At 45.4% G+C, this 19,428-nt stretch overlaps 1 protein-coding gene across 1 annotated transcript; it reads left to right on the plus strand.

Moving 5' to 3' along the window:
• The first annotated feature begins 400 nt into the window (after positions 1 to 400).
• On the plus strand, positions 401 to 12,033 carry LOC148812798 (uncharacterized). Its single transcript, XM_088908483.1, has 2 exons — positions 401 to 996; positions 9,553 to 12,033. The coding sequence occupies exons 1-2, from the start codon at positions 702 to 704 to the stop codon at positions 11,661 to 11,663; spliced, it is 2,406 nt and encodes an 801-aa protein (XP_088764609.1). The 5' UTR covers positions 401 to 701; the 3' UTR covers positions 11,664 to 12,033.
• Positions 12,034 to 19,428: the final 7,395 nt, after the last annotated feature.

Genomic DNA, 19,428 nt, shown 5'->3' on the forward strand with positions numbered 1-19,428 from the left:
ATATGGCTTGATTTTGTTACTAGAAGTATTTATTTCCTTTCTTGGAACAACGTGTTTTTCGAGAAATTCATACAATTTGCGAAATATGAAATACAAATCTTGCTTATGTTGCAGAATAAATACTGCCAGCTGGGAAGAATATGACAGCATTTTTTTTCTTTAACCAAAAACCTGCAAAGGGAGACGTTTTCGTTGTGGAAGGGCAAAACAGTAAATATGTTCCGTTTCACAAAATTCACACTTACGAACGGCGCAAGTCGCAGGTGATTCACTCCTCTTGACTAGGTGGCGCTAGGAGGTGCAGTTAAGTTTATATCAGGCTGCAGAAACTCCCCTTTCTCAGCTCCGCTTCTCGATTGTTTTGAAGTCGCGGCCGCGCTAACGAATGACGTCATCACACGGCGCTACACAACATAGCTGTGGGTGCTTGAATGATTTTCTTTCTATAAAGAAGAAAGTTGTTTTTTTTAATAACTTCAGTTTCTGAAAACGTAGCATCTTGTCAGCTGTGTTTATGCTTGAACAGAGCACAGCCCTGACAACAGAATCTGTGAAGAATAAAAATAAAGAAGCTGTTCTGTTTAAACATCGCAAGTCAGCCTTTGTTTCTGATCGACTCTGAAGAAGGATGGCGGAGTACTTGTTAAATCTGGAAATCCAGCTTGACTCGTTCATGCACGTTTTGCTCAAATCGATCGTGTATGAAGTGTCAGAAGTTTTTGGAAACAGGATGTCTGACTCAGAACGAGTTTGAAAACAAACTCCGCAGCGTCTCCCAGGTCCTGGTGAGACGGGCCGTGTTTAAAATCACACAGTGTGTGCAGGACATTGTCGGGAGTGAAATGGCGCAGCTGAAGAAGGAAAACGAGAGCTTGAAGTGGAGATTGCAGCTGTGGGAGGAGGATTCGGGAGCAAGAGGAGATCAGGGTACCCAGACGCTTCCCTGTGAAGTCACTGCAGAAATAAAAGAAGAAATGGACATGAAACTGTTGTCAGGTCAGTGTGGTGACGTGTATGAAGTCAGAGTATGTGTGTGTGTTTAAAACCAGTGTCTATAACTTCCTCACTGGTGAGGTCTGTGTCTGTATTAACTCCTCTGGAATATTAATCCACTATATCTGTATTAATCCCTCTCTCTCTTAGTGCATTGTTTATGTACCGTACTGTGAAGTAAGTATGTCTGTATTAACCCCTCTCTCAGTGCAGTGTTAATGTACTGGAGTGTCCAGTCAGTATGGCTGTATTTACCCCTCTCTGTCAGTGCAGTGTTAATATGCTGTAATTTCCAGTTTGTCCTTGTTTGTATAAAGTGTTAATGTACTGTAGTGTCTAGTCAGTATGTCTTTATTAAACCCTCTCTGTCTCAGTGTAGTGTTAATGTACTGTAGTGTCCAGTCAGTGTGTCTGTATTCACCCCTCTCTCTCTCAGTGCAGTGTTAATGTACTGGAGTGTCCAGTCAGTGTGTCTGTATTAACCCCCCTCTCTCTCTGCAGTGTTAATGTACTGTAGTGTCCAGTCAGTGTGTCTGTATTAACCCCCCCCCCCCTCAGTGCAGTGGTAATGTACTGTAGTGTCTAGTCAGTGTGTCTGTATCAAGCCCCCTCTCTCTCAGTGCAGTGTTCATGTACTGTAGTGTCCAGACAGTGTGTCTGTATTAACCCCCCCCCCCCCCTCAGTGCAGTGTTCATGTACTGTAGTGTCCAGTCAGTGTGTCTGTATTAACCCCCCTCTCTCTCTCAGTGCAGTGTTAATGTACTGTAGTGTCCAGTCAGTGTGTCTTTATTAAACCCTCTCTGTCTCAGTGTAGTGTTAATGTACTGTAGTGTCCAGTCAGTGTGTCTGTATTAACCCCTCTCTCTCTCAGTGCAGTGTTAATGTACTGGAGTGTCCAGTCAGTGTGTCTGTATTAACCCCCCTCTCTCTCTGTGCAGTGTTAATGTACTGTAGTGTCTAGTCAGTGTGTCTGTATCAAGCCCTCTCTCTCTCAGTGCAGTGTTCATGTACTGTAGTGTCCAGTCAGTGTGTGTGAATCAACCCCTCTCTCTCTCAGTACAGTGTTAATGTACTGTAGTATCCAGTCAGTGTGTCTATATTAAACCCTCTCTGTCTCAGTGTAGTGTTAATGTACTGTAGTGTCCAGTCAGTGTGTGTGAATCAACCCCTCTCTCTCTCAGTGCAGTGTTAATGTACTGTAGTGTCCAGTCAGTGTGTCTATATTAAACCCTCTCTGTCTCAGTGTAGTGTTAATGTACTGTAGTGTCCAGTCAGTGTGTCTGTATTAACCCCCCCTCCCCTCTCAGTGCATTGTTAATGTACTGTAGTGTCCAGTCACTGTGTCTGTATTAACCCCCCCCCTCTCAGTGCAGTGTTGATGTACTGTAGTGTCCAGTCAGTGTGTCTGTATTAACCCCCCCCCCCCCTCAGTGCAGTGTTGATGTACTGTAGTGTCCAGTCAGCATGTCTGTATTAACCCCTTTTTCAGTGCAGTGTTAAAGTACTGTAGTGTCCAGTCAGTGTGTCTGTATTCACCCCTCTCTCTCAGTGCAGTGTTAATGTACTGTAGTGTCCAGTCAGTGTGTCTGTATTAACCCCCCTCTCTCTCAGTGCAGTGTTAATGCACTGTAGTGTCCAGTCAGTCAGTGTGTCTGTATTAACCCCTTTCTCTGATTGCAGTGTAGTGTTAATGTACTGGAGTTTCCAGTCAGTGTGCCTGTATGAACCTCTCTCAGTGCAGTGTTAATGTACTGTAGCGTCCAGTCAGTGTGTCTGTATGAACCGCTGGAGAGGTGCGTTCTTGCGGTTGGGAAGGTTGTGGGCTGCAGGAACATCAAGTCCGCTTCCCGCATGAGTGGAGGGATAGTTATTTTCCTGCAATCTATTGATCTGGCAAATGCCCTGGTGGTAAAGTGGGTTGTCCTGGACGGCACCTTCACCCCGGTGCTGCCGTTCACAGCCCCAGCTCGGAAGATCACCCTCTCCAATGTGCCTCCGTTCATGAGAAACGAGCTGCTGTAGAGGGAGCTGTCCTGTTACGGACAGGTGGTCTCTCCGATCAGGAGGGTCCCTCTGGGCTGCAGGGGACTTCAACTGAAGCATGTCATCTCTTTCCGAAGACAAGTCTACGTGATCTTAAAAAAACCCCATGGAAGAGATCAATGTGGATCTTAAATTTCGGATTGACACCTGTGATTATGTTGTATTCGTGACTTTGGAATTGACGAAGTGCTTCAGGTGCGGGAGCGAGGGGCATGTGGTGAAGAATTGCCAGGAGGCCAGGAGACAGTGTCAGGCAGCGGGGAGTGGAGCAGTGCAGGGAGGCAGCAGGGAGGCAGAGCCCACGGCCGGGGTGCAGGAGAGGAGATCGCTGGAGGGGGCAGGTGAGCCCGAGCTGGTGGTGTCCCATGCAGGAGAACAGATAGCAAAGAGTGGACCACCTCAGCCCTCAGATGGGAGCTCCCCACACCGGGGAGCAAGATACGAGCGCTGGCGGAGCAGGGGAGCTGCAGAGCCCCGCTGCTCAGGAGAGTCAGGGAGAGAGAGCAGGCAGTGACACCGACGGAGGAAAACTCGTCACAAGTGGCAGCGAAAACTGTAGACACAGTGTGGGGAGGAAATTAATTAACATCCAGAAAAATAGACAATGGTTTTAAGACACCGTGGAGAAAGCGCACGAAAAAATCTATGCAGAGTGCGGTGCAGAAAAAGCACAGCACAGAGAGCTCGGTGGAGGGCGGCTCTGTCGCCGGCCCAGGGGCCGCGAGTGACTCCGACACTGGGAGAGTAAGGACGCGCTGGAGTGTCCTCGCCGCCGCCGCCCGGAGCTCCTCGGAGTCCGGGAGCAACGATGACGAGGGCGGCTTCCCAGACTCCTCTCTCGCCTCGGGCTCCTCGGCCCGGCAGAGCTGCAGAGTAGGCTACAGTTTCCAGAGCATCAGGGAGTTCTTAGAGAAGACTAAAGGTAAGAGGGGAACTGTGGTCGAGGACTTTTTTCCCGACACTGAGCTCTTTGTCCTCTCCGCGACCCACCATCTGAAAAGGCTCAGGTGCGAATGACTTCAGCGATCAAGAGAGATGGTGCCTGAAGAGCTTATTGGGTAAGATCAGGGCAGGACCGCGGAATGCACCTCAGCACGAATGAGTCCCGTCTCTTACATCACATCACTATCCGTCTGCGTGCTATGTGTCTGTTTGTGTTTTATGTTGTTTCTTTTTTTCTTTTCCGCAAACATGGGCGGCATTAGAATAGGGAGTTTGAACACCAATGGGTGCCGGAGGGCTTTGAAGCGAGCTGCGGTGTTGGAGGTCATCAAAGAAAACAGCCTGCAGGTGACGTTCCTGCAGGAGACCCACACCGACAGCTCCAACATCATTGCCTGGCAGCGGGAGTGGCAGGGGGACATTGTGTACAATCATGGGTCCCCTGTGAGCGCGGGGATCACGGTGCTGTTCTCTGTGGGGTTCAAGCCCCTCTCTATCGCCGTCCATGAGGTTGTGAAAGGTCGCCTTTGACTCATGCGAGTAGTTTACAGGAAGAAAACCTTTGTTTTTATTAACATTTACGCATCCACAGACGGCGGAGAGAGGGTCACCTTCTTCAGGGAGCTTGAAAATGCGCTGGTGACCTGCCAGCCTGAAGAGCTGGTCTTCCTGGGGGATGATTTTAACTGCACAGAGAGCAGCACACTGGACAGGAATTATGCAGGAATCACGGAGAGCCACATGGCCTGTCGGCCAGGGAGCTGCGCAGGATCCTTGTCAAATCTGACCTCACTGACATCTGGAGGAGATGTCATGGGGACACGAGGCAGTACACCTGGGCCCAGGTCTGAGGGAACACCCTCTCTCTGGCCAGGCTTGACCGCATCTACTGCCGTAAACATCATTACAGCATCGTCAAGCAGTACTCCCATCTGTCCAGTGGGCCTGTCGGACAACTGTCTCACCATCTGCACAGTCGTCGTCCCATCAGTGAGGTCCCGCAGTGCCTACTGGCACTTTAATACCCAACTGCTTGACGATGCTCACTTCTGTGACTGCCTCGTGTTCTTCTGGTAGCAGTGGAGGAGTCAGAAAGCCCACTTTGTCTCCCTGAGGCAGTAGTGGGATACTGGGAAGGTGCAGATTCGCCAGTTCCACCAGCAGTACACTGGAATTGTCACGAGAGGTATCCGTGAGTCCATGAAGGCTCTGGAGAGAGACATTCTGGAGCTCCACCAGGCTCTGGAGTGTTGTGCAGACAGGAGGCTAATTGATAACCTCCACACTCAAAAAGAATCACTCATTGGCCTTCTGGACACAAAAGTACAGGGAGCTCTAATAAAATCTAGGGTTCAGAGTGCATCACAGGTAGACGCCCCGACTCGCTACTTCTTTGGCCTAGAGAAGAAACCGGGCCAGAGCAGGCAGAACCTCTGCCTGCGCTCGGAGACAGGGCAGGAGCTGCACGAGGCTGGGCAGATCCAGGAGAGGACCATGCAGTTCTACAAGACACTCTTCTCCAGCGAGGCAAGTGAGGACTTGGTCTGCACACGCAGGTTCCTTGAAGACCTTCCACAGGTCCCCGAAGAGGAGGGGGCATGGCCGGAGAGGCCTCTATCCCTGGAGGAGCTCTCCACTGCACTCAGTGTCTTGAGTAATGGTATGACCCCTGGCCTTGATGGCTTGCCGGCCAAATTCTACTGTGCCTTCTGGGCCGTGCTGGGACCTGACCTGCTGGATGTGTTCTCGGAAAGTCTGGAGCACGGGGACCTGCCACTGAGCTGCAGGAGAGCTGTTGTCACCCTGCTGCCTAAGAAAGGGGACCTGTGTGACATTAAGAACTGGAGACCTGTTGCCCTGCTGTGTGTGGATTATAAAATCCTGTCCAAAGCTCTGGCCAACAGGCTGAGGGTGGTGCTGGGATCAGTGGTGCAGTCCGAACAATCGTACTGTGTACCCAGAAGGACAATCTTTGATAATATATTTCTGATTTGAGATGTTGTGGCCACCTCCAGACTATTGGGTTTAGATACTGGTCTCATTTCGTTAGACCAGGAAAAGGCCTTTGATAGGGTTGAACATCAGTATTTGTGGAGAACCATGAGGTTTTTCGGATTCAGCTCTGTCTTTGTTGCCATGATTCAGGTGCTGTACAGTGACATCTTCAGTGTGCTAAAGGTCAACAGAGGGCTGAGTGCTCCGTTTCCAGTGCAGAGGGGAGTCAGGCAGGGCTGTGCACTCTCAGGAATGCTCTACTCCCTTGCCATTGAACCTCTGCTACATCAGCTGCGCCGGGTCATCAAGGGGCTGTCCATCCCGGGCTGCCCCAATTCTACTGTCAAGATGTTGGCATACGCTGATGACATCATGGTCGTGGTCGGAGGAGAACAGGATGTCAGGGCGCTACAGACAACTTTGAATGATTTCCAGTGGCTATCATCAGCCAAAGTAAACTGGGCCAAGAGTAGCGCCCTACTCCTGGGAGAGTGGAGCGAGACGGGTCCCCCAGTCTTGCCAGAGAGGTTCAGCTGGACCAGAGGAGGACTCAAATACCTGGGGTTGTACCTGGGGGACAAGGCCAGTGTGAGGAAGAACTGGGAGGGGCTCCTCGAAAAAGTGAAAGGTCGGCTGGACCGCTGGCGCTGGCTGCTCTCCCAGATCTCCTACAAAGGCCGGGTTCTGATTGTCAACACCCTGGTGGCTTCAATGTTGTGGCATTGCCTGCTGTGCCTGGAGCCAGCAGCTGGACTGATCGAGGAGCTGCAGGCCACGCTTCTCGACTTCTTCTGGGATGGACTGCACTGGCTGTGGAGGGGTGTCCTCTATTTGCCCAGAGAGGACGGAGGACAAGGACTCGTTGACATCCGGAGCCGGGTGGACGCCTTTCGTATGCAGGCAGTACAGAAGCTGCTGTATGGCCCGGCCTCGCTGTCCTGGAAGGAGCTGACCTTCACCCTGTTGCGTCTAGCAGGACACTTCGGGATCGACTCTGTTCTCTTCCTGATGGACACCAGCAGGGTTGACCTGTCTCCACTGCAGCCTTTCCAGCGTAGTCTCCTGAAAGCCTGGCGGCATCTGCACGTGCGGAGAGAGGAGGAGCGGCCCAGTCTATACTGGACACTCTGAGAGCCACTAGTACACAATCCGTGAATGGACACAGAACTGGGCCGCTCCTTGGACTTTACCAGCAGACTGGTCCGCGCCAATGTCACACAACTCCACCACCTGCTTGACGTGGATCAGGACTGCTGGCGCAGCATGGAGTGGGCATGTGACGCTCTGGGACTACACTCGCGGCGGTGTGTGGACGGGTTTCTTACTCAGCTTTGCTCTGCTCTGCTCTGCCTCTTGAGGAGATGCTGCTAGTCCAGGATCTGTTTGAGGAACGCCACCTTCCAACCACACAGCCTCCTTTCCCTGGTCTGCTAGTGTCTCCTGCACTCAGTCCCGGGCCGACAGGATCTCTCCTTGAGTCCCTTGCTTCAGAGGAGAGGTCTCTGGCTGGTGTTGGGGGGAAGTGTCTATATAGACTAGTTGTAACATCTAGACACCAAGCCCAGCTGTCTGCACTCCCTGACACTCCCTGGAGGGCTCGTCTGGGGGTGCCAGATGGTGTCCGGCCTGCCTGGGGTAGCCTCTACAGATTTCCCCTCAACAAAAGGGGCCTGTCCCTTCTGCGCTCAGAGGGAGACGGTGTTCCACTACTACAGTGCCTGCCCCCACCTGTCGCCCATGTTTGCCGTGTTGATTTGGCTCTTCATCAACCTTGGCCTGGCCTTCAATTACATTATTTTCATGTTCGGGGTGGGTCATACGAAAAAACAAAAAACTCAGACCCTCCTCGCCAACTTTCTACTGGGCCAGGCCAAACTCACCATCTACAAGACTCTGAAAAATAAGATCTCTGGTTCCGGGTCTGTAGACTTGGTGAGGATGTTTGAAGGGTTGGTGAAGAGCAGGATGTCGTTAAAATATATGTTTTATATTATCTCATAATGACTGTGGAACATTTGAAAAGCATTGGTGTTTTGGAAACGTGCAGGATTGTGAATAAAAAATTAATATTCCAATTATGATTTTATTTTAATAATTTTTAAGGTGGGGTCCTAAGAATCAAGATTCATACTTTCTTTATTTTTTCTGTCAATAAAGATTGATTGAACACTGTCTCTCAGTGTAGTGTTAATGTGCTGTAGTGTCCAGTCAGTATGTATGTATTAACCCCCCTCTCTCTCAGTGCAGTGTTAATGTACTGTAGTGTCCAGTCAGTGTGTCTGTATTAACCCCTCTCTCTCAGTGCAGTGTTAATGTACTGTAGTGTCCAGTCAGTGTGTCTGTATTAACCCCTCTCTCTCAGTGCAGTGTTAATATATTGTAGTGTGCAGTCAGTGTGTGTGAATCAACCCCTCTCTCTCTCAGTGCAGTGTTAATATACTGGAGTGTCCAGTCAGTGTGTTTGTATTAACCCCTCTCTGTCTCAGTGTAGTGTTAATGTACTGTAGTGTCCAGTCAGTGTCTATGTATTAACCTACCTCTCTCCGTGCAGTTTTAAAGTACTATAATATGCAGTCAGTGTGTCTGTATTAATCCCTCTCTTTCTCAATGCAGTGTTAATGTACTGTAGTGTCCAGTCAGCATGTCTGTATTAACCTGTCACTCAGTGCAGTGTTAATGTTCTGTAGTGTCCAGTCAGTGTGTCTGTATTAACCGCTCTCTCTCAGTGCAGTGCTAATGTACTGTAGTGTCCTGTCTGTCAGTCTGTCTGTATTTACCCCCCTTCTCTGAGCAGTCCATGGCTGTATAAATGCCTCCGTCTCAGTGCAGTGTTAAAGTACTGTAGTGTCCAGTCAGTGTGTCTGTATGAACCCCTCTCTTAGTGCAGTGTTAATGTACTGTAGTGTCCAGTCAGCATGTCTATATTAACCCCTTTCAGTGCAGTGCTAATATGCTGCAGTGTCCAGTCAGTGTGTCTGTATTTACCCATCTCTGTCAGTGCAGTGTTAATATGCTGTAATTTCCAGTTTGTCTAGTGCAAGTATTCACATTACTCCTATCCTGGAGTCCTTGCACTGGCTTCCTGTCAAGTTTTGTGATGCTTAACAATCCTCCTGCTTACCTATAAGGCTCTCTATGGCTTGGCACCTCAGTACCTGTCTGAGTTATCGCCCTACTCCCCACCTCACAACCTTCACTCTTCTAATTGTGTTCAACTATTTGTCCCCCAGTCCTTCTACACTCTATGGGTGACATGGCCTTCTCCTGTTTTGCCCCAAGCTCTAGAACTTTCTCCCCAAGGATATCAGAGTCACTTTCTCTAAGCTTCTTCAAATCCAGACTCAAAACCTTCTTCTTCAGAAGAGCCTTTATTTATCTGTTCTTTACCCCTCTGCTCCTACTGGACTTAGTACCACCATCTACTGACTCGTCTAACTATATTCTCATCATGCTTATATTGTGTCTTTTTTGTTGTTGGCCTTCTGTAAAGTGCTTTGAGAAGCCACCTTTAAAGGTGCTATATAAAATAAAGTTTATTATTATTATAAAGTTATTGTTTTCTTTTCCTGTATTTACAGGCACAGAGACCAGTGCTCTCTCTGATGCTGGGGACATGGCTCCTCTTGAACAGCAGCACAGTGAGGAGGAGTGGGGCTCCAGTTTGGTGCAGGAGAGAGAGCTCACTGTCGCAGAAGGGAAAGAGACACTCAGTGAGCAGCACACAGAGAGCAGACAGAGTGTCGAGGATCTGGACTCTGTGACCATGATGAAGACAGAGCCTGAGAGTGAGACACCTGGGCTCTTAGTATGTGATGATTTTATAGATAAGATTAATAATCTGGACTCGAACAATATTACACAAGGTTGTAATGAACTGGGCTGTGTCTCTGTACGAGAGCACAGTGAAGAACTGGATGTTTTAAATCTTACAGAACAGGACATGAAGTCCAAGTTGATTGACGCTGCAGAGCAGCAGACTGATGTACCTGGTGAAGAGAACAGTACTGAGTCACAGCACACAGAGAGGAGTCAGTACAGGGAGGAGCAACAGCAGCTCCTACAGGGCTTGATAATTAGGCCTTGTTCTGTTCAAGTGGAGAGACTGTCATTGCAGAGACTCAAACAATCATATGATCCCTTAGTATCTGATGGCTTTACACACAGGTTTACTAATCTGGTTACTGAGAAAATTGTTAAAAGTTTTAATGAACTGGAGAGTAGGTCTGTTCTTGGGCAAAGAGGAGAACAACTGAATGAACTAGACAGTTTTAGTCTCAGAGAGCTGGAGAAGGAGCCCCGGATGATTCACACTGCTGAGCAGCACACTGAAGGACATGGTGGAGAAAACAAATCTCAGCACACGGAGCAAGACCATTCCATGGAGCATTGGCAGAATAAGAGACCCCAGTACAATCAGAGAATGAGGAAGAATCACTCAAGGCCTTGCTCAGATGGAGTGGACAAACTGCCATTATGGCACAGAGAGGAGCAGCGTTTCTGTCAGTCTAGCAAATCAAAACCCGACCAGCACCTTCAAACGGGAGAGAGACCATTCAGCTGCAGTCAGTGTGGGAAGAGTTTTATTCAGTCAAGTGACTTTAAAAGACACCAGCGTATTCACACGGGAGAGAGACCTTTCAGATGTAGTCATTGTGGGAAGAGTTTTAGTCACTTGCAGCTCTTAAAACAACATCAGCACATTCACACAGGAGAGAGACCGTTCAGCTGCAGTCAGTGTGGGAAGACTTTTAGACAGTCAAGTAATTTAATAACCCACCAGCGCATTCACACAGGAGAGGCACCATTCAGCTGCAGTCAGTGTGGGAAGAGTTTTAGTCAGTCACATGCCTTAAAATCCCACCAGCACATTCACACAGGAGAGAGACCATTCTGCTGCAGTCAGTGTGGGAAGAGTTTTAGTTGGTCATGTAACTTAATAACCCACCAGCGCATTCACACAGGAGAGAGACTGTTCACCTGTAGTCAGTGTGGGAAGACTTTTAGTCAGTCAAGTAATTTAATAACCCACCAGCGCATTCACACAGGAGAGAGACCATTCAGCTGCAGTCAGTGTGGGAAGAGTTTTAGTCAGTCAAGTAGCTTAATAGCCCACCGGCGCATTCACACAGGAGAGAGAGCATTCAGTTGCAGTCAGTGTGGGAAGAGTTTTAGTCAGAAAAGCCACTTACAATCACACCAGCGCATTCACACAGGAGAGAGACCGTTCAGCTGCAGTCAGTGTGGAAAGAGTTTTAGTCGGTCAAGTAGCTTAATAACCCACCAGCGCATTCACACAGGAGAGAGACCATTCAGCTGTGGTCAGTGTGGGAAGAGTTTTAGTCAGTCAAGTAGCTTAATAGCCCACCAGCGCATTCACACAGAAGAGAGACTGTTCAGCTGCAGTCAGTGTGGGAAGAGTTTTATTCAATCGCATGACTTAAAAAAGCACCAGCGCATTCACACAGGAGAGAGACCATTCAGCTGCAGTCAGTGTGGGAAGAGTTTTAGTCAGTCACGTAGCTTAAAAGCCCACCAGCGCATTCACACAGGAGAGAGACCGTTTATCTGCAGTCAGTGTGGGAAGAGTTTTATTCAATCGCATGACTTAAAAAAGCACCAGCGCATTCACACAGGAGACAGACCATTCAGCTACAGTCAGTGTGGGAAGAGTTCCAGTCAGGTGACTTAAAAAAACCAATTTAGTCACCAGGTTTTTTATTTAATCATAGTCTAAGTCAAGTCAACTAAAATGTCTTTAGTTCAAGTGGGTAGGTGCGTCAGCATGTGACATCCGAAGAAGGCTCCACAGCCGAGACATTTATTTTCTTCTCTTTTCAGCATGGAACAAACCTTTACTTGTTCCCAAAATGTCTATTAGTCATAGTCACTTTGTAGTCACCCAATTTTGAGTTCGTCTGGTCAGTTAAATTTTGACTATACTCTTATTTACAGTTGACTAAAACAGAAATAGTTCTTGTCACAGAGTTTAATTTATGTGGATAAGAGAGCATATATATCAAATACAAGAAATATTTATGCAATAAAGGGTAAATAATAAAGAATAAGATACTGTATGAATCTCTTTTAATAAGAAAATCTATTTTGGCACCGTTAGTAATACTTCAATTTTTTTTTCAATGCAACTGCAGACAGGACAAGCTATATAAACAGTGCCTTCAGAAAGTACTCACACCCCATTGTTTATTTCTCATTCTGCTGTGTTGCAAAGTCAAATTAAATCATATTTAAATGTTTTTCTCCACTCCTGTAGAAGCAATTCTTTATAATGTTCAAATGAAATTAAGTATTTATAATTCTGAAGACATCTATTAAAAATAAAAATGGAAAATTACTTAATTGATAAGTATTCACTCCCTTTGTTTCAACAACCTAATTTGGGTCAATTATCTTGAGAGATCACACTAAATACATTAACAAGGTACACCTGTGTTCATTTCAAATTCACCGGTGTTCAATTGCTTGATTGCACAATAGATATCACTGACTGTGAGGTCTCACTGAAACAGCAGATCAGATCAGTCCTGCTGTCATGAAGACCAAGGAGCTACCTTTGGAACTTTGAGATGAAGTTGTTAGGAGGAAAAAAAACTGGAGAAGGTTATAAAAAGATTGGCAAAGTTTTGAACCTTCCTAGGAGCACCGTTAAATCCCATTGTAACTAAATAGAAAAAACATGGCAAAACCCAGACACTACTAAGATCAGGCCCTCCTACCAAATTGAGCAACCGGACAAGAATGGTGATTGTCAGAAAAGTGACCAAAAGTGGCCAGCTCCAACACTGACAGAGTTGCAGAGCTTTTTGGCTGAAATGGGAGAAACTGCAGACACAAACAATCTCTTGTAATACAATACTTTTGTAAATGAGAAATGTAAATCTTTCATTTTGAAAAACAAATGTTCTTGAATAAAAAATATTTTTGATTCATAAATGTGTTGAATTTAGTGTTCTTAAAACGAGGAAAAAATGTTAAAATGTGGAGGTGTAATGGGAACAAAATGCAACAAAATTCCACTGGGTGAATACTTTCTGAAGGCACTGTATATACACTCATCTACTGTGACAAGACCCTGCTGACACTACCCTGACTCAGGTAATTCACACACACAAAAACACAAGACAAAAGGCATTTTAAGGTCAAGCAGGATTTAACACAACAGAGTGTAGAAGAAGCTACACCACTCCATAACCCTGCTTCACAACAACTAACACTCATCTTCTAACTCTGCTGGTATTCTCAAGCTAACCCTGTCAGCCTGTTGAAGGTGTAACTGACAGGTATCACATGATGCACAGTTTATATGCACATCCTATTCACTCCCGGAAAGATACCAGTGTGCAGCATTAATGTATCAGCTACTACCAGAAATATTTGTTTATGGATAATGTCATAATGCATTTATTTTACATTGTTAGAGAGTGAGACTGCAGGGAGGAATAAAGATTTCATGATACTATTACTGTTACACCTGTAGCGGCAAGGCTTATTAAAATACAGGAATTAAGTTTTGCGCTCTCTTGCCAGTGAGGCCCCATCTCTCTCTTCATCTCTGTGGTGCAGCCACAGATAAGCTATTCATGCAGGCTGATTTAAGGTTTCTTTGATAAGGGACAGCTCCCAAATGGGGATGCACTTAGCTAAGCCTGGCTATCATGATCAATGGTCATCCATTGGCGCCTATCTGTCTAGGGAGTGCCAGATGGACATCTGGACTGCATTCCTAAGTGTCAGGGGTGAGTTACTCACATCTCACCTTGATCAACCAATCAGGAACTGGTAGGGCCGAGTAACCCACGTGGGTCTCTGATGCCCATTAAACTTTCAGCCAATGAACGACCTGAAGTTCCTCCAGGTAAAAACAGGCAACACAGAGGGCCTGAAGAAGAATTCCAAAAAGAACAATTCCAGGGGTGTGAATGATTCCAGGACAGGACGGCCCGCAGGCCAGAACAGTTGGGAAGTGCAGGACATTCTCGCAGCACGCCTCCTGACCATCCTGAGACTCAGCCAGGACCACCATGTAACGGCCAGTGTGTCCGAGTGCCAGAACTTTCCTTGTTCTAAGAGTCTAGAGCGGAGGTTGCCAGCGCGTAACCAGAGGATCCACCCGAGGTTAGCACCAGCAGCAGGCCTCGTGAACAGGTCGGAACTGTGGACAGCTGAATCAGTATTCAGAACTAGCGTTTCATCAGGAACGAACCGTTCTTCTTCCTGACCAGCTGGGACCCACAGTCAGTTTTCTCCTGTGCACAAACTTTGCTAGTTAAAGCCAACACTAACTAGCCGGTCTTCAGAGAGCAGCGCAGCAGGAATCTCTCCAGCCGCACCGAGCACCGCTTGGCACCTAGCCAGAGAGCACGGATTGGACAGCAACAAGCCTGCAACTGTTTCTTTGTCCGGGGGAGATCTGAATCCCCAGAGATTGGATGAGTATTCAACTTCACTGCATTACTGCTCGAGAATTCAATTGTTATCCCAACCAGTTGATATCAATTTAATTCCTAAGAGTTATGTACTTGTTTTGAGTATCTAATGTAGAAGTTGTAACCAAGTTCATTCAAGAAACGGTCTAAATGAATGATATACTGAATGTATGTCCTCTTGATATGTGTAACTCTTTGTAACTGAATGAATATATACCTTTTGTTTTCTGCTTACCCTCACGATAAGATCTGTTAGATTTACATGCACCTTCTATGTATTAATAAATGTATTTTAGTGTATTAGTACCTGTGTGTGTGCGTTGTTTGAGTTATACCGCATGGTTGGATTCTAAGGCCATTAAAAGAATCATTTTGCGATTTACTGCCACAATTAATTATTGTCCCAGTAAATGCCCAAACCCCTACAGAACTGGTGCCTCATGAGAGCACACTACAACAGCATTCTGACCTTTTTTTTATTTGGTAGCTAGTACTGAATTGATCCCAGGATGTCATCCATTTGTTTCCTGAAAGAAAACTATCCCACCACCCTTTGTGTGAGCTACTGTCTCCCATGCTCATTTTTAAATGTACTTCCCTGTGGTTTCCATTTGTGAAACAACTTGGATATTTAGCTTGTTCCATGCTCCCACATCCCTTTGTGTAAAGGAGTGCCTCCCTTCCTGACTGGAGGACCTCATCTAGCTGTCTTGAATGAAGTCAGGGTATCGGCTTCAACACTATCACTGGGCAGCATGTTCCACACACCTACAGCTGCTTTCGTAAAGAAGCCAATTTGAAATTCACTTGTGCCCTCTAGTGTACTAGTACAGTGTACAGTAACACTTTGGTTTTTATGAGGGTTAGGTGCCTTGAGGTCTCCTCAGATGGTGAATTTTCAAACATGGAACTTAATGCCTTGCGGGAAAATATGTGTGGTTCCACAGTTCACAAAACCATAATTATTTTTGTTATAACTATATCAGAAATAAGTGATATTAGTTATTAGTATTTTTAAAGAAAATTAGTACTGAAAACTTCAGAAAAGCATTCCGTCCTCCCTATAATTCTAATTATTGTATGTGCAAACTAATAAGATCACTGCTATATAACAGATTACCATGTACTGGACTAAGTTTTTCTTTTCATTGTTGTGTGCATTTTCTTTCCTTTTAGATCTTATTTTTATTATTGTTAAAAAATGCAGCACTATCGTCTTGTAATGACGTTTATTACCTCACAGGAATAACTGACAGGAAAGTAAATTGAAATTGATAGTTTAGGGATTCATGGAAGATATTTGTTTTAATAATATTTCTTTTATCTGGCAACACAACACTGAGTCGCGCACAGGCACTGCTCTGGTAACAGGTCCACATACAAGCCACTTCTTACGCTTTCCTGAAGGAAACTGAACAACTGAAGCATTACCCAGGATGCACTGCTCCAGAATCATGTTAAGTCATGTTAATGCAGTTGTGCCTTATAACATTGTAAAACCTTATAACACTTTTGTGCAAAGAAGCGAAATCATGAATATTGAACACGGTTTTACTACAGAAAGTTGGCTGTTAGTAGCTTAGAGTTTAATGAATAAACCGCCTTTTCTAATTTTCTGAATTTTAATTTTCTGCCAGGAACTGAAATTAGTACTGGGTCCATCTCCAGGAATTGTGTGTGCCCTACCAGTTGGATTCAGTAAGGTGGTTACTCTAAGGAAACTGTACTTGAATATTACCATACAAGAGGAAGACGCTATATTAGGTAATATCAGATTAATCCATCCATCCATTTTCTAAAGTGCTTTATACAGTACAGGGTCATGAGGAAGCCAGAGCCTATCTAGCAAGTAACAGGGGTAAGTCAGGATACACCCTGGATGGGATGCCAGCCCACTGCAGAGCAGACAGATACAAACATACATGCACACTCAGATCAGGGTCTGTTCACCTACCAGCACTGCCAGTGGAATGTGGGAGGAAACCCACATGAGCACAGGGAAAACATGCAAACTCCATGCAGACAGCACTGAAATTGAACCCAGGGCCACTGCGCTACAAGGCTAACCCTAACCCTGAACTGGAATAAGTGGTTAGAAAAAGGGTGGATGGATGAGTCAGACTAACAAAGATCTATTGGAATGAATGGCTACTCCTGACCAAGACTGGGAAGCAGTTTTTAGGTGATCAAAACATGATTCCAGAAATATTGTGCCAGAGCAAACAAATATGGGTGTTTGGACTGCATTTTCTTCTAAAACATCAAACCATTTTATCTTTAAAAACACTTAACATGACCGAACAGATGTGTTCCTTGGAGCAATACGAATGCAAAAAATATTGCTGCATGAATCTAAATATCTGCCTTAACTGCATTCCATCTTAAATTTCCAAACTTATTTATGTAATCAACTACAAATTTCCCTTTATAAATGCGATAGTGTGTGACAAGTAGAAGCTACATTAATGCTTACAAATAACCAAAATGTAAGTCTTACAAAAGTACTGATGGAAAGTTAAAGGACAAAGGAATAGAGCGCACTTTGGGAGTTGTCACAGCATTGTTTGAAAAGGCACAAGCAGATAAATTAAGAATACCAATACCAAAATGAATCAAGGTAAGGACAATGCTGAGGTCAAATCAATATACAGTAATTATTATTGGGAAAACTCCTACTGTATTATTGCAATGTGATTGCACTGCCCTTCTTGGTGAAAGAACAAGAGGCTGTGGTTTTCAGGAGGAGTGACCAGTCATCGTCTGCACCAGTAACAGTATGAAGCTGCTGATGGGTGGTTTTTGTTTTTTTGTTTCTGTTTCAGCGTGGCTTTTCACACATTTCCCACTCTTGTCCAGCTTTGTATTGGAAAGTGACTCCTGTCCTGCATTGGAAGGCATCATCAGCCCCCTGCCTTGCGCTAGCCTGCAGGAGCTCAGACTGGGCTGCATAGCGTTCACCGGTTCTCAGCTGAGCTCTTTTGGTGAGCCGTTTCCTTCTGCCAATGAGTCTGTGCCATGTTCTGATGGATCATATTCCAGATTGTTGTTCTAGCAGTTCTTATCCACACCAACGGGTTTTAAAGAGTTTATCAAAACTAGTAACCCTGGCCTAGACTTTTTCACATATTACTGACAAAATAATGTCAAAATAACAAAAGTCTACAGCTCATCCCAAATCAATTAGAAATCTAAGACAGAATGTAACTTGCATGAGTAGTTCACTGCTTTTGCTATGAAACACTTGAATCCAGGGCATTACCCTCAACAACATGCCTGGGTATCTTGTTCTGCACTCTCATAGTTTCCTTCTGTCCTCTTTGGTTCACATTTCACTGTTCATTCTGAAGATGTCCAGCCAGTGTTTCTATCTCATTTTCATTTGAAATTACTGTTTAGAGTGTCTGACCATTTGTTTTTCACTTGGAGGACGTATTTTACAGTGTGTGAATAAAAGTAAAATAAATTGTGATTCTAGGTTTATTTCCCTTGCACAACCTTTTCACAGATCAAACTGTACAGAAGGTATTCTATTTCTGGACATAATAGAAGAGAAAATGTAAGAGGTCTTTTATCAAGTAAACAATCACTCTAACAGTTGTAGTTGTGATCTCTGCTAATTGTAATGTTTTGTTTTTTTTCTCAGTTGCACAGCTTGGAAGATTCACAAATCTGAAAGTGCTGAAGCTGTGTAATGAAGTGTTTGAAACTGTGGAAGTAACGCCAGCTTTCGGTAGGTGGAAACTAACTTCTAAAAAGCCAGGCACTTCTCACTGAGTTATTGAAGCTTTCATGTGAACGACTCGTCTTATTGACAATGTGACTGTAACATATTTATGATTTGATCAAAAGTTCTTTGAGTTTTTTAATATAGGCGAAATGATTGTTTGCTCTGCAATTCAGCTCCAATTTCTTTGGGATGTTGGGCATGATTGTGTTGACCTAAAACCAATTAGCTTGCTCTGTCCATGGGTGGCACGGTGGCTCCCTGGGGTGTATTGCTGGGACATTGGCATTGCCTGTCATTGCATTAGCAGTTCTGGAGCCCTGGGTTTAATTCCGGTCCTGGGTTCTGTCTGTGGGGAGTTTGCATGTTCTCTCCGATTTAGTGTGGGTTTCTTTCAGATGCTCTGGTCTCCTCCCACAGTCCTCCCACAGTGGTAGGTTATATAGGTATGTGCACATCTAGATACATCCAGGATGTATCTGCCAGGCACGTGTTTCTTGCTGGGATAGACGCCAGCTGCCATGCAGCTCTGTACTGGATAACATGGCTAGAAAATGGATGGATGAATTTGGTTGACAGAATTATCAGTTTTTTCAAATACATTGCATAGATATTGTATTGTATGTGTGTCTATAAAACATTAAAATATCTACAGCTGGCATCTATATGTGCCCTGTGATGGAAAACCAAATGATGAAAACATTTGACTGTCCATTGGACTTGCTGTAACAGTCTTTAAACACAGGCTAATGCAGAGAAACAGACATGCACAAATACAGGCATAAGGCTCAGAAACAGGACTGTTTATTTATAGTGCAGGGAAATAAAAAACAAACTCCAAAGGAATAATCTAGCTCCTTTTCAGTCTCTCACTATCAGGAGTGGGCAGCTAAGCTAATTGCCAGCCTTAACTGAACAACTCTTAACTCCAGTCTCTCTCTCTCTGTGACTCTTCACAAAAAACATGTGACTTTTGGTAGCTTGAGCTTCCTTCTTTGTGATCTGACACCTGACCAATAATCTTCCACCAGCAGGTCTTGTGACAGCGGGCAGCAGCTCACACCCCACAGCATTCTGGGAAATGCGGTCCAGACAAGAACCTCAAGTTTGTCTTGACTCACTCCCCTCTTGCACATATTTGTACAGTATGTATAGTAAAGAGACTGAATGTCCTGAAGGGATAGGCTGAGGAGGATAGGATAGAGCTGAGTAAATAAGTGCTGCTAATTATCTGTGTTCTCACCTTGTGCACTGCAGAAACTTAAAAACCTTGAAGTCTTGCATCT

This window comes from Atractosteus spatula (genome assembly GCF_055471065.1).
Source record: "Atractosteus spatula isolate fAtrSpa1 chromosome 10 unlocalized genomic scaffold, fAtrSpa1.hap1 SUPER_10_unloc_16, whole genome shotgun sequence".
NCBI lineage: Eukaryota > Metazoa > Chordata > Actinopteri > Semionotiformes > Lepisosteidae > Atractosteus > Atractosteus spatula.